Genomic DNA, 13,871 nt, shown 5'->3' on the forward strand with positions numbered 1-13,871 from the left:
AAGTATATAGGCTTTTGATTTTTTTTTATTCCTAACTGTAAACGTTTTATAAACATGCATATACATCATTAACTAAGATGAAACAACCACACCTCACCATGCTGATCAGAAGTACAGCTCAGATCTTAAACGAGACACTCTAAAATACTAAACCCTTAAATAGCACTGAGTAAGTCTCATCCACCCTCCGTATTCTCTCCTCCACCCTTTATATTCTCTTCTCCACCCTTTCTCATTCATTCATGTTTTGCTGCTCATCTGTTCAGTAGACTAAAGGATGGAGAAAATCAGTAAAAGTGCAGACAGCGTTCCCTGTGGTTTGTGGGTGAGCGAACCAGATTCCGGGTTTTGTCTCTGCCACTCCCTGGCCCTGTAGCTAGTGCCACCTCTTTGGCAAAAACAACTGACCCAATCAAACGGTGGTCAGGCGGTCTGTTGTTGACAGGAATATGCACACAGATCTCTTATTGGGGCTGGACATAGAACCGTTTTGGTACAAAGCAGACGGTTTGTCCTAGTCACCAAAGCACCAGCTAATGGCTATTTTGAGATAGAGCACCCCTATTGGCCAAAATAGGAACCTACCAAACACAAAGCAACACTCTGATAAAGGTTTTCTTAATTATTAGAATTGAATCAAAACAATAAATGAATAACAATATACACAATTTAAATGTTAGTATGCACATTATGAAGTGTAATGTATACTTTAGTGAAGATGTTCCAGGGTGTCCACAGACAGTGTTTGTAGACAACGCAAAATTAGAGTTAATCTAATTAGAGCATGTTGCACAAAATAGTCTATGCCTGAAGCAACCATACATTTTTAGCTGTAGCTCTGACCACTGGCTATTCAAGCTGGACAGATCTGATGTGGTCCTACAGAGACAGGAACCCTTGGCAGCAAGGTAAAAGGACAGGACCTCAGGTCTCCATGAACCCTTGGCAGCAAGGTAACAGGACAGGACCTCAGGTCTCCATGAACCCTTGGCAGCAAGGTAACAGGACAGGACCTCAATTCTCCTCTCCCTGGGACTCTACTGTCTCAGAGAGTTTGTCCTCAAATGCTCATCTGTCTTCCTCTGCCTTCCTCAAATCATCTAATGGTCCATGCAGCACAGTCATGAGAGCAGAATGGTATACTGTCCATGAGATCATGGTCACTTTTCACGATAAGCAACAATGTACTGTCATATTTTGTTAACTAAGGCTACACATTTCTTTATATTGTTAATACATTAAATACATTTTATAAAAATGTTACAAAAAATAAATTAAAAAAACATCGGACATCTTATCCCATGACAGAGGGGGAGCAGCTTACCTCACTCCATTTGCTGCCTTATAACGCTTGTGATTAGAGCATAGTAAACGCTTTGGGAATTTATGATAGCTGCCAGGTTTGACTATTGTGTTCTTGTAAAAAAGACTTTCATCTCTCAGGCATGAAACCATTCAAGGGCGATTTCAAGCACCAGTTGTTTGCATGAGAGCATTAGTGTTATGAACATGGCAAAGGAATTCTTCATCTATATTCATAACCTAGGTGAACTCTAGCTAACTTGCCCTTAAACACCATGGTAATTACATCTACAGCTACTCTGATGTGATCTGGCACACAGAACCTAGCGCTGATGCCATGAAGTTAAGAAGGGGGTTCTGACAAGACCCCATCCAACCAATAAGGCATTTTAAAGAACCTGAGATATCTGTAAAAACATTGCAGACAAAAACATAAAATCATTACACTGTTTAATGGTGACAATAAATCTAAGATTTCAGATGAAACTGCTCTTTCCGGGGCTAGTATGGATTTATCAATCCCTAATGGAACCCAGGTGTTGAGAAAGGAAGTAGCCTCACCGACTATATGAATGCATTCGGGAGTCAGGTGGCTGAGCGGTTAGGGAATCGGGCTAGTAATCCGAAGGTCGCTGGTTCGATTCCTGGCTGTGCCAAATGACGTTGTGTCCTTGGGCAAGGCAGATCACCCTACTTGCCTCGGGGGAATGTCCCTGTACTTACTGTAAGTCGCTCTGGATAAGAGCGTCTGCTAAATGACTAAATGTAAATGCATTCCCCGCCAGGCAAAGTTCCATTAAACTCCCCTGACATATAATTATTTCAGTATTGGATTCATTTGCTGGCTACGACACATCAAGTCATAGAATGGCCATTAAATAAGCTTGAGTGCTGAGAGAGACTGTTCAACTGAAACAATGTTTAGACAACATTACAAATACATGTATATATTCAAGTTATTGATGTGAATTAAGTTCTATTGTTCATTGTGTTTACAAATCATACTGTTAACTTTCAATATGAATTGAGAAAAGTCATTCCTTGAGTAAGATCAATGTCACTGAAATAAGGTAAACTCAGTTAGGTCAGTTCACATTAGAGACATGGCTTTGTTAGTTTAATAAATGATTTCAGAAGCCATTTGAAGATGAGTTGGGATATTTTGAGATTAACTTTCTGGAGTTAGTTTAACTTGAGCTGAGAAAACTTGCCTCTGGACATAAACACTCGAGGAAGGAAAGGAGCTGAGGAGATCCAAAACAAAAACAGACAATACACACACAAACACACAAATTGTAAAAAAAATATTTATATATATATATATATATATATATATATAAAAAGAACTGGAACATGTTTCATTTTGGGTGTCCATAAGTGAAGAGGGGCAAATGTAGCAGTGTAAACAAAATTAAATTAAAGGATCCTTTGGGGATAAATAGCCATGCCAATATAGACATCTTTAGTAGATTATAAATACTTTGAAACAGTGCTGAGGAGGAAAATATATGGCGGGCAGCAGAGGTTCAGAGGTCAGACCAGTGTGTTGGAAGCATGAGACTCACTGTCTAGAAGAAAAGGTGGGTGGAGGCCTCGGTGCGTTGAACTCACCAGCCAGGCTGTCCATTTCCTTCTCCTGTAGCAGACTGACAGTGTCCTCGTCTCCCTCTAGCATCAGGTCTGTTTCCGGGTTCTGGTTGGCTACCGCCTGAGTTCGGAAAACCTTCTTTGATTGGATCCCATCGTCGTCCTCCGTGCCTGCCAAGGTATGTGGAGAGGGGAACAGTCAGGCCTCTAAATGCCATGCTCGCAAATTCCTTTCAGTAGTGTCAGATAAGAGAAGTAATGCTTTCATATCTCACACTAAAGCACACTAAGGAAAATCTGGTTTTGATAGTTTCTCAAAATGCGTACCATAGCATCTGGCAACATATGAGAGGTAGAATTCACGAACAGATAACCTCTAAAGAAACATGCAGGGATGAATGCTTTGACTTTGTAGAGGTACAGTAGCGACCTCCATTGATATTGTATGGAGCATTAGAATATGTCAATTTATCCTTTTGACATCTAAACATTTTACTCTTTGGGATCAGGCAAGATTGACAGAAAAAAAACAACTGGTTACCAAAACTGCAATGGCATTTCTACAATTCACATTTGATCAGGGATACAGTATAGGTTGTGCGGCTCTCAGGGCCTTGGCCAGACAGCATCATCCATAGGCTGCATCCACCATCAAAGCTTATCCTATGGCCATAGAAGATCAGCACAATCCCTTAACAGTCTGGCCCACACATCCTTCCGTCATGCATGTAGTGAGATTAGCCCAACTCAGTCATTTATGTGCATTTGCCTTCTTTAAGGCCATATCTGTGAGAGGCAGGAACAGAAAGTCTGTGTTTTAGAAAAGCAGAACACATCAAGGAATGGGAAGTGGCTGACACTCAACTGACATATTTCCTTTCAGTGCAGCTCTTAATACGCCTCTGCCTCCCCTGAGGAGTGTGTACCTACTCTTGAAGAGGTTACATTTGACTGTTGTCAATGCTGCCACGGTGAAAAACTCAGCTTCCTGCTCGGTCTCATACAGTATGTGAAGTGCTTTCATCAGATGAAAGGGAAGAAGTCAGACTGTTACGTTAATTCATTCTGGGTAGGAAAAAAGCCATTCAGAGGTCACAGATCAAAGTCAAATAAGTGAAATTGAAAACGGTAATTCTGTGCAGCATCATTATGCTCTCGGTAAATGAGGAAAAGTTGAGCAGGAGCTCACATTGTCATGGGCCAGATGGAGCAGAGGACCACAGTGAAAACCAGACCAAATAAACCGTGCTGATTTCTGCAGGCAAATGACCAACATCAATAGAAGAGAGGGAACGGGGTGGGGGGGGTTCACCTCCACTTTGTTGGCAACCTACTTGAATGATCACTGTGCCATAAAAATGGTTTGGGCAGGAGACTCAGTAATAGGTAATAAACACTTTATTGATAATACAAACACATTTGCCTTGGCATGGGAGTGTCTGACTGTGATATGATGGTGGAGGTGACTAACAAAGCATAGGTCTCGGAGTCTCCTGCATGAACTAGCTCCACCCAACCATGGATGAACAGAAAAACTGAAAGCGGCATTCGAGGAGAAAGCATGCTGACTTGAACAGCCATCTACTAAACTCAGAGATGCTCTAAATCAGCATTGGAATTGAAAGCAGTTTGTCGACATTAGGTCCACCCCCAAGCCCAGTATTGCCCAAATAAAGCTTACAGTCCCATTTAGAGCCCCTTAACTGGAAATATTTCAGTTTTCAGTAGTTTTATTGTTCAACATGGAATTGATAAGAAATGCTGAAAAAGAATTAAAGGCTCAAACTACTATAGTGTTTGCCAAGGGTTCATGTTTTATATATTGCAAGAACTATTTTGTAGCCTGGGGCTTTCATTTTTATAGCCTCTGTTGAGTCAAAGAGCATGTGCTTTTTAAGACTCCACCTCCACTCCACAAGACATTGTATGACATGACGTTTCACTTAAATACAGACTATTTTTAGAGCATTTCCCTATAGTGGTGCAGGCTTTATGATGTATTGTTCAGAACAATTTAGTATCTGCATGCTATGAATATGATATACAATAATGTTGTAATGAAGTTTCTTCTGAAGCACATACGATAATAACAATCTTAGATTTTAAGATGAGACCCTCTCCAGTCCAGTTAGGCTTCTAATGATTTTTGGCCACCCTGGGTAATTGTTATGAAATAATTTCCACTGTCTATAACATATACCACAGATGGTAATGGGTATAGGATCTGACAATAGGCAGTGGCAGAGTCTGATATTGGGCAGAGGTAGGTTCTGATAATGGCCAGGGGCAGGATGCTACAGAGAAGGAGCCAGATTAGGTAGGGGCAGGGTTCGACTGTTGTGAGTTATGAAGATATCTGTCCAAGAAATCCCATAATGCAGCAGGTCAGAGAGGGGCTGCTCACCTGCGATGAGATAGCAAGGACATCTGGAGGTAAAACACCCTGTTAAACACTTGGATCAATATTAACCTGACTTCCATTTCATGCTTGCCCAATTCCAATCAGCTAACAATATACTCTGGTGGTGGGTCTTGCCTTCTTGTAACAGGATAGGTTATCATGGAGGGCAGAAAGGAAAGGTGCTCGCTTCGCTGTCAATGCTGCTAATAGACAGAGAAGAAGAATTTAACCTTCCTTCACACCGAAACACACAAGTACTAGTACACACACACACATGCACACTCTCAAACAAACACAAAGTGAAACAAAAAAGAAATTGAGAAAAAATCTCTCAATCAAACAATAATTTTAATAGAAGGCTGTAATGAGCCTACTCACAAGAATAGTTTTTCTCACAAAGCAGTCTTTACATAGCATAATCATCTTCACTGGCAAGGCGAGTTGGCAAATTAAGACGGGAAACACAAATTTTTCTCTAGCGACTGGGATGTATACCACACAGAAAAGTATAATATGTGTCTCTAAATCTTCCTGAAGTCTGCTCTGATTACTATACCGGATGCTTCAATCTACATTGTTGTTTCCTGCTTTAATGATCCAGAAGGAACTGTGGACGACCCTCTGCTCCTCCTCACAGGTACATCCCATCTTTAAGACTGACTAAGGACTCCCGGGAGCCAAATCTACAGTCCTCCTTGTTATTCTGCTCAAATCACTACACAGTTGACAGCCCATTTAGTATAATAAGTTTTACTGGTCCCTGTCAAATCTAAGGAAACAAAGTTTGGAAAGGGAGAGTAATAAATATGTTGCTTTGACCTCCAACATTTAGGTTATCTGCCAGTGACAGGTTTTATCTTTAATACCAGAACTCAACAAAATAAGAAGTGAACAGATGTAAGAACATTATCTGTCAAGGTATATTTAAGACCACCACAAACTGTCACAGCCACTGAAAGCAAGTGAAGCGCTAGAAGGCTTCACAAGAAACACTTTCCTCACAATGCCTCAAACAATAATCTCCTCCCACATGAGAGCAGAAGGAGCCTGGAGGTGCCCACCACCTCAGTGAGAGCTGGAGAACAGCATATGACCACAATCCCTTTCACATGACAAGCTGATACATTATTCCAATTATTAGAACCACCAAGTGGCACAGGCACTTCAACAAGTCCTCACTCAACAGCTTGGGGACAATGACAGTCCAGGGACACAGAGAGGTGGTTACACACACGAAAACAAAATAGCTATCAACTAGACAGAAAATAATAAAATAATTCGTCCAATTTTTTTTTGTCTGCAGCAGCCAAACAAATTATCTAGAAGTTACCGTACGAGTGAAAGAAAGCTTGTGGGTAAAAAAAAAGACAGACGAGAACGGAAAGCAGATGGTGTAATTATTTTGTGTGTGCCATGTACATGGGCCACCTGCAGCTGACAGAGCAGCTGGCCTGTGTGTGTTATCTCCAAGGCTGGGTGACCATTCCCTGGCTAAGACTTGGCTTCAGGCCATCAGGCAGATGACACTCTGAACCCGACCAACGATGAGCTGCGCATCCGCAGACCCTCTGACACGATAACATACTAACCCTAACCTTGGGCCAGAAGGCCACAGCCCAGAATGGAGACCTAAAATCACTGTTTACAACACAACATGGCTAGGATAGATTTAGAATGTATGCTAGTACTTAAGGATAGGATGAATAAATCATTTGTTAACAGAATATGAGGTGAAATGAGAAGGATTGTTTTTGTCTTTACAGTGTTTCAAAATCAATATCTTTCTTCCTTTAATAAATTGGCTGTGCTATTCAATTACAGGCAGAAGCAAAGGGCTCAGAGTGTTTAAAAGTATTGACCTGCTTCCCTTTAAAAGGCAGCGTTGCGTGACACAGGGTGGTAGGAAACATGACATCATCCACTGGGTCAATGAGAAAAAGTTCCACAGTCAAAAAGTCAATTGAGTGATGCAATTTGTTCTCAACTATGTGTGGTGGTGGGAATAATAAGTACTATAAAGCAGACGTGTCATGTTCCATTGACAGGCCCCATAAATATTATACCTATTAAAATGACAACGAACAAAGAACTGTCAGTTTAGCAACACTCTGTACCCACATAAGGTCTGAATGGACCTGTATGGGCTTTCTACTCCCCATACTAACACTCTGCTATGAAGCTCTGGGATCAGCACATGATACACTTAATATACCTTAACATTAATCAAGTAGTTCTTTGTAAGGCAGGTGCGACTATATTGGGATATGATGCTAATTCCAGTATTAAAGGCACACAAACCGTAGTCCTCTGCAGACTTGCACGGGATGTCCAAGTGGGTGGAGCCAAAGGCATTCCTCACAAATCTCCGCCTCCTGCGCAGGTCATCCTCCCAGTAGTCCAGACGCCAGAAGTCATGCAACTGGCTGTGGAGGGAAAGAGAGAGGGAGAAAGTAAGGGAAGGAGAGAGAGACAAAGACACACACAGAGAGTGACACAGAGAGAGAGAACAGATAGAGTAGGCTAACCTGACTACTGATGCTATCTAGCAGTAAGACCAGTGATGCTATCTAGCAGTGAGACCAGTGATGCTGTCTAGCAGTGAGACCAGTGAGGCTGTCTAGCAGTGGGACCAGTGCTGCTCCAGTATCTAGCAGTAGGCCCATCACATCTTCCACAGGCAGACAGAGCAGGAGTAGCCACTGCACACATAAATCACTGGTACTCCCATTAACCAATACCGCATCAAATTACAAATGTAAATGGCACAGCTTGCCTCCTTTTTACAATGTTTTTAACAAGTCTTGTAAATCAAAGGTAAGACCCTCAACACCGACAGCGTGGGGTTTAATGATCGAGGGTCTTAGGACAGTTAAAGCCTGTGACTATAAAACAACCCCCCTGCCATCAAATCTGGAGCCGTGATTAAAATAATGTGCTGAAATATTCATTGAAATGATTCCCAGTGCCCTGGAGCAAGGCAACAGAAAATTGCATTTTTATTCATTATTAATAACAGTGAATTAGGGTCATAAAAAGAGTAGAGAAAGAAGAAAACAGCTCCAGCATGTGGTAACCATCTTTGTAAATGATTATTCCAACATTCATGGGGACCTGGGATAATTTTATTGCTTGCTGCTAATGCAAACCATTACACTGCATGTCTAGCATCAGGTTACTAAGTGCTGCTCTATGCAAGTGTGCTTTGTGCTGGAGAGATTTCAAAGACTTTGTTTCCTTGACATAAACTGCACAGAAAATCCAAAATGTACTCCAAATTCTTCTGTACATTTAGTCATTGTAAAACACATGATAGTATGACAATAATCCTCAAGCAATTTACAAACTGTTATGTAGTCTTTTTGTAGTAAATATAAGGATTGACAAACAAAATACAAATACAAAGGAATGGGACAATTCTGCAAGCAATTGGGATGCTTACAATAACTACAAGTTCTATAGATCGACAGCAATTACAAATGATCGATGTTTCCTCTCCTGATGCAGGTATTTTGACTCTTAGAACAACTCCAGTAACAACAACCGCCCAGACAACCACCCACAGCTCTCCACAATTATCTGCTACAGAGGTGCAACCAGCCTCGTCCAGAACAGACTTTGTTGGATGCGATAAGGGCTTGGATGGCAGCCATGCTTTCTGCCGTAATACTGAAGCAGTCTAAACAGATTAAAGTGTTACAAGGGGATCACATCACAAAAACTGCCTTAGTGTTACATGAATATTTACACATTGCTGAAATCAGGAGGCTCAAGAGACTTAGCAGAGCTCTGACACCAAGAGAGCTCAGTCTCAGTTAAGCATCAATCAAGAATAGGTCTTGTGTGTGTGTGTGCGCGTGTGTGTCTGCTAAAAGTATCATGAGCTACTGCATGCAAAGCAGCACAGAACGCCTTGAGCTTGTCCCCTGTCAATCTCCCACATAGCTTAGCTGAGAGAGAGAAAGAAAGACGTCAGGGGGTGGAAAGGAGAAACCCAAGTAAATGATTTTGTAAACGCAAGATTACACCGTGCAAAAAATTTAAATCTAGTGTAGGCAACAGGGAGATTACCATTACAGATTATAACCTCTAATTCTCACTAAAAATAGACTGCAGACAGTAGTGGGGGAGGAATGTAATTTAACTCTTTGAAAATTGACTCCCAACGGTATTTAATACACATGATGCATTCGATTTGTTCGGTTTAAGCATAATCGCTTGTGTACACCATCTCAAAAGCAGTAGGGAAAATATTTTAATTTTTCACTAATGTGAATCAAATGCTCAACAAACCAAAGCAAAATTACAAGGATGGAACCAAGCAGTCGTAGATGTCAACATTTAAATTTCTCTTCCTCTACAGTTTCCTTCCTTGCATGTGTTTTCACTTTGTGCTGAGGTTTCCGGATGGAGAGAGGACTTGTGATACTCTAAACCGTGTGGTCAGCATCAGACCGGATCTGGACTGGGCCAAAAAGGGCTGTGATGAAGGAACCTCTTCACTGAGGGTGGTCCAGGACTGGAAGGCTCTGGGGAACCAGGCTTCCAAAAGCACTCCACAGCTGGGGGCAACACAGACTTCTCACACTCATTCACTACACCCAGACAGTGACGTCTGAAACGTCCCACTCAGACCCTGCCCACAGTAACACTACTGTGAAGGAAGTCAAGGAGAGAGTGACCAGGAGAAACCACAGCCATGTGATCACCTGGAACTCCTCAGAACACTCCAACATTCTGACCAAAGTGTTCTCTCATGAACAGGGAAGTGTGAGGTGCAGAAAACAAAGCCAGATGCTGAATACTGTGAGGGAGAAGGCGGTGTTACAAAACGTCTTCTAGTACATCTTCAAGTAAAAAGCATATAAACCCCTAATTTGAACAAAAGCAAAGCTTACAGGAAAAAATATAATAACCTACTATAGGAAAGTGCTAAAAAAGAGAGAAAAACATAATTTACATGTAAAATTGCTTGGTTGTTCACAAACAATCACATCAGTATAGCAAACATGGTACCTTTGCATTTATGCAAACGCAAAGACATGAGCAAATTCCTGTGAGAGGCAAGCCAAAAACAGCAATGCATATACGTGGTAGAGCATTCAGTAAATCTGGATTCAAGTTCTCCAGCAATACAACATGTATAATGCATCAATGCATACACCACAGAGCCAGTCCCTGACACTCTCTTCATCACGCCACTCTCCTTCCTTAAGGAAAGCTGGATTCTCCACACCAATTGTGTGCCGCTTCATGACAACCATAAAAAATGGCTGAGGGCCTCCTAGAAACTGGCAAAATGTATTAGCCCTCTCACCCATCAATCACCCAAATGGATTTCAAACTGCATTTTAAAAGCTTATTTTCCAGCGCTGATAACCAAAAGGAAAGATGGCCTCATTATTTACTGACACTTCCAGATTTTTTAAGTGCAGCAGGCTATGTGTAGAACAACTGTAGACTTTCCCATTTTTGAAATGTATTTAAATTGTATTTAAATTGCATATCTCCTATGTTAGTGTGTGTGTGTCCTTTGATGGCTTGGGGCTGTGGCTATGTTAGATTTATCAACCCCAGTCCTCAGGGAATGTCCTGTGTTTGTAAAAGGTAGTAAAAATATGACAGCGGTGATTCTGAATAAAATGGTGAAAAGGGAAAATAAAAGGATTGACATACATGTTATGGCAAAAATACAGTTTCTATCAGAGAATGTGAAGCCTATAGGAATTGTGCAGTAAATAGGTACAGTGCAGAGTTACAAGGTGAAGGTAAAAAAAAAACCCTGATCTAACCCATTGCCTTAGGCCTTCCTCACAGCCCTTGTTTCCATGGGTTACCAAGGACACTTCTATTTCACCAGAATTTCAGAGGTATAATATGAGAGGAAGGGAGGGGTGTGTGTGAGGGGGGATGACTTGGGGGTGATGACAGGACTGGCCTGTACTGCCGCTGTTGCTGCCGCTGGATCAGAGGTGCTTGTTTAAGAACCAAACTGTCTGTCAAACCTCCTGCAACAATAACTACCCAACACTCCCGACAGCTGCAAGGATGGAGGGCAAAAAAAGAACGGTACTCGATCCAGCTTGTCAGGTTGTTGTCAAGTATTCCGTAGATCTGAAACCTGGCAGTTGTGTGCAATTTCCCTCAAAGGTCATGTACACAAAAGAAACAAACCAAAACATTAACAATGATCAAGTCATCAAAGGCCTGAGTTGAGCTCTCTGTACTCCCATGCTTCTTCAAGCACCATTGTAAACTGAAACATATTTTTGTGAGGTCATTGTAGAAGACAGTTCGACCAGCGCTATGTAGTACTGAAGGTAGCAGAATGGTTTGTGTTAGTTGACAAGCATTCAAGCTCTTGCACACTTGAATCTTAGAAAGCTGAAAAACTGCCCAACTAAGCACACTGACTTGAGTCAGGCATATGAAGACTATTTTGAGTGGAAACATTAAATAGTTGCCACTTGATGCTCACTACTCACTGCGGGGCTGAGGGGCAGAAAAGGGTCATTTGTTCTCAGATTGAGTTCCGTTGAGGGGTCTGGTGTGTGTTCTTTGTCACAGTTAGACGGGCCACGAGCAGGGCACCCCTACATCACAGTGTGTGTGTGGCAGTGATGAAAACCAGCCCCTGGCCCTTTAAATAGACTAGTCACTGATTACCAGCATTCATTATAATTATCCACCATTTGTCTGGAATGGGAGCATTTAAAGGGAATATAATGGTCTGTGCTCTTTCCTTCCTCTTGATAATCCTCACAGCCGCCTTCTGAGTATAGATAGCATATTGCAGAACAGTAAACGGAAATGCTTATAGATCACAAACTGTCAGAAGAAAATGTTAAGTGCCTTCATGTTTAAGACCTATAATGGTGGTCAGTTGGGGTGAAGTGGACTTAATCTTAGAATCTTATTTTGTTCCACATGGGTAGAGAGCCCTATTTGGCATCATGCCTGTACATGCTATGGTCGCATAAGGGAAGGCTTCCAGCTTACCAACAATGACATACACACAGTCAGTTCAAATATGGACGTGTCTTTTAGTGTTTTGCACCTCCCTGCCACAGTAAATTCTGTGTTTGTAAAACATCCATGGCGAATAAACCAAATTCTGATTCTGATTCTGTCTGTAAATATTCTACCACAAAATCTCCTCAGGAAGAGGACTATAGCTGGAGGATGATGAGAAAAGACCAGAGGCTACAACTACTCTGTAGGTTGCTTGGGGTAATAACCAATAATGGGCTCTGATGAGGGATAGATGGTTGGGATACGGGTGAACTCTTCCTTGCTTGCCAGCTCTGCGGCCCTCCCATCTTTCATCAGAAATGGGACACAGTCTAGAGATACCTTCTTTCCCTAAAACTGAGGACTGTGCGTGAATGTGTGTGTCTTTCCAGAAAGAATGAGTCTGGGCTTCAAGACCAGGAGTCGCCCCAGGAAGCAGGCTGGAGCAGATCAAACACAAACAGGATGGGAAGTAAAAGACACAGGAATAAAATCACTTTTACACTTCAAACTAACATCTTTGTACACAACTACTGTTTCCCTTTCCAAGGCTACGATTAACACACCACAATGTAAAATGTAAGCTGGCAGAGAAGCTACATCCAGGTGGAGAAGGCAAAGGCCGTCGAAAGACAATAGCAAAGAAACTTGGAGGTCGCGAGCACTATCTGCTGCATTTCTCCTCCTGATGCCCTCTGTCCAGTCTGATTATTCCTTAGATGCTCCTGTGTATGTGGGAACAGCACCCAGGGACCTTGATCCAGCTGTCTCTCTGTCTGAGGGACCATTAGATCAGGAGGATTTGAACTCCTCTCCTCTGGCCACCGCTCCTGGATCCTGGCTCTGAAGGGCAGCTCGTAGAATAGATAACCCCTACCCAGGTTGGAGCCTCCACCACTCGTGGACTCTGGATCGGGAGGGCAGCTCATAGAATAGATAACCCTCTCAGGCGAGACTAGAGACTGCTTAGTGAGCGATCCTGACTGAAGGGTTCATTCCATCACAAAGTTATTATCCACGGGCAAATTGTTACCATTCATCACACGTGAGAGATGAAGCTCACTGTTAGCCAAGGGAAACGCCTGTTCCACTGTCACACCTCAGATCAATATATGCCACCCCCATCTCTCCTTCTCTCCCTCCGCAACGAAAAGTAATTATACAGGAGAAATGTTGACAATCGATGCTCGGTCAGGTTGGGTTAAAGTCTTCAGTGGTTGCCTGGAGATGCAGGTCTTCTGTCAGCTGTCAGTGATGCTGCTGATGTTAACACCGACATCTGGAGACCCAGGCGGAGAGGCCGGCCTCTGCCTGCTCTACATCTCTGTACGGCTGCACTGTTCGATCAATTAGCACCTGGCCTGGACTTGGGACAGGGGCTGGCTGAGGACGGCAGGGGTGATGGTAAAACCTGTGCTCTGCTCTGAAGCTGGCCAACACTGTCACTGCTTTGGGACACGCCATTGACTTTATTATAATGAGTGGGTTTGCAGATATCGTCACATCAAGTTCTTTCATTCCACACATGATTTATTAGGAAATGACCTGGTATTGGTGCAATACACCTTGGAAA

At 42.4% G+C, this 13,871-nt stretch overlaps 1 protein-coding gene across 6 annotated transcripts in view; it reads right to left on the minus strand.

The window, feature by feature from the left end:
- The window catches only part of nbeab (neurobeachin b), a 144,461-nt gene that overhangs the window by 53,660 nt on the left and 76,930 nt on the right, over positions 1-13,871 (minus strand). For all 6 annotated transcript variants that reach the window (XM_062472279.1, XM_062472278.1, XM_062472277.1 and 3 more), the window contains 2 exons: positions 7,589-7,713; positions 2,914-3,060 (listed from right to left, as the gene is read on the minus strand). In XM_062472279.1, coding sequence (XP_062328263.1) covers positions 2,914-3,060; positions 7,589-7,713 — 272 coding nt within the window. The remainder of the gene's footprint in view (positions 1-2,913; positions 3,061-7,588; positions 7,714-13,871) is intronic.

This window comes from Osmerus eperlanus, chromosome 11 (assembly GCF_963692335.1).
Source record: "Osmerus eperlanus chromosome 11, fOsmEpe2.1, whole genome shotgun sequence".
Lineage (NCBI taxonomy): Eukaryota > Metazoa > Chordata > Actinopteri > Osmeriformes > Osmeridae > Osmerus > Osmerus eperlanus.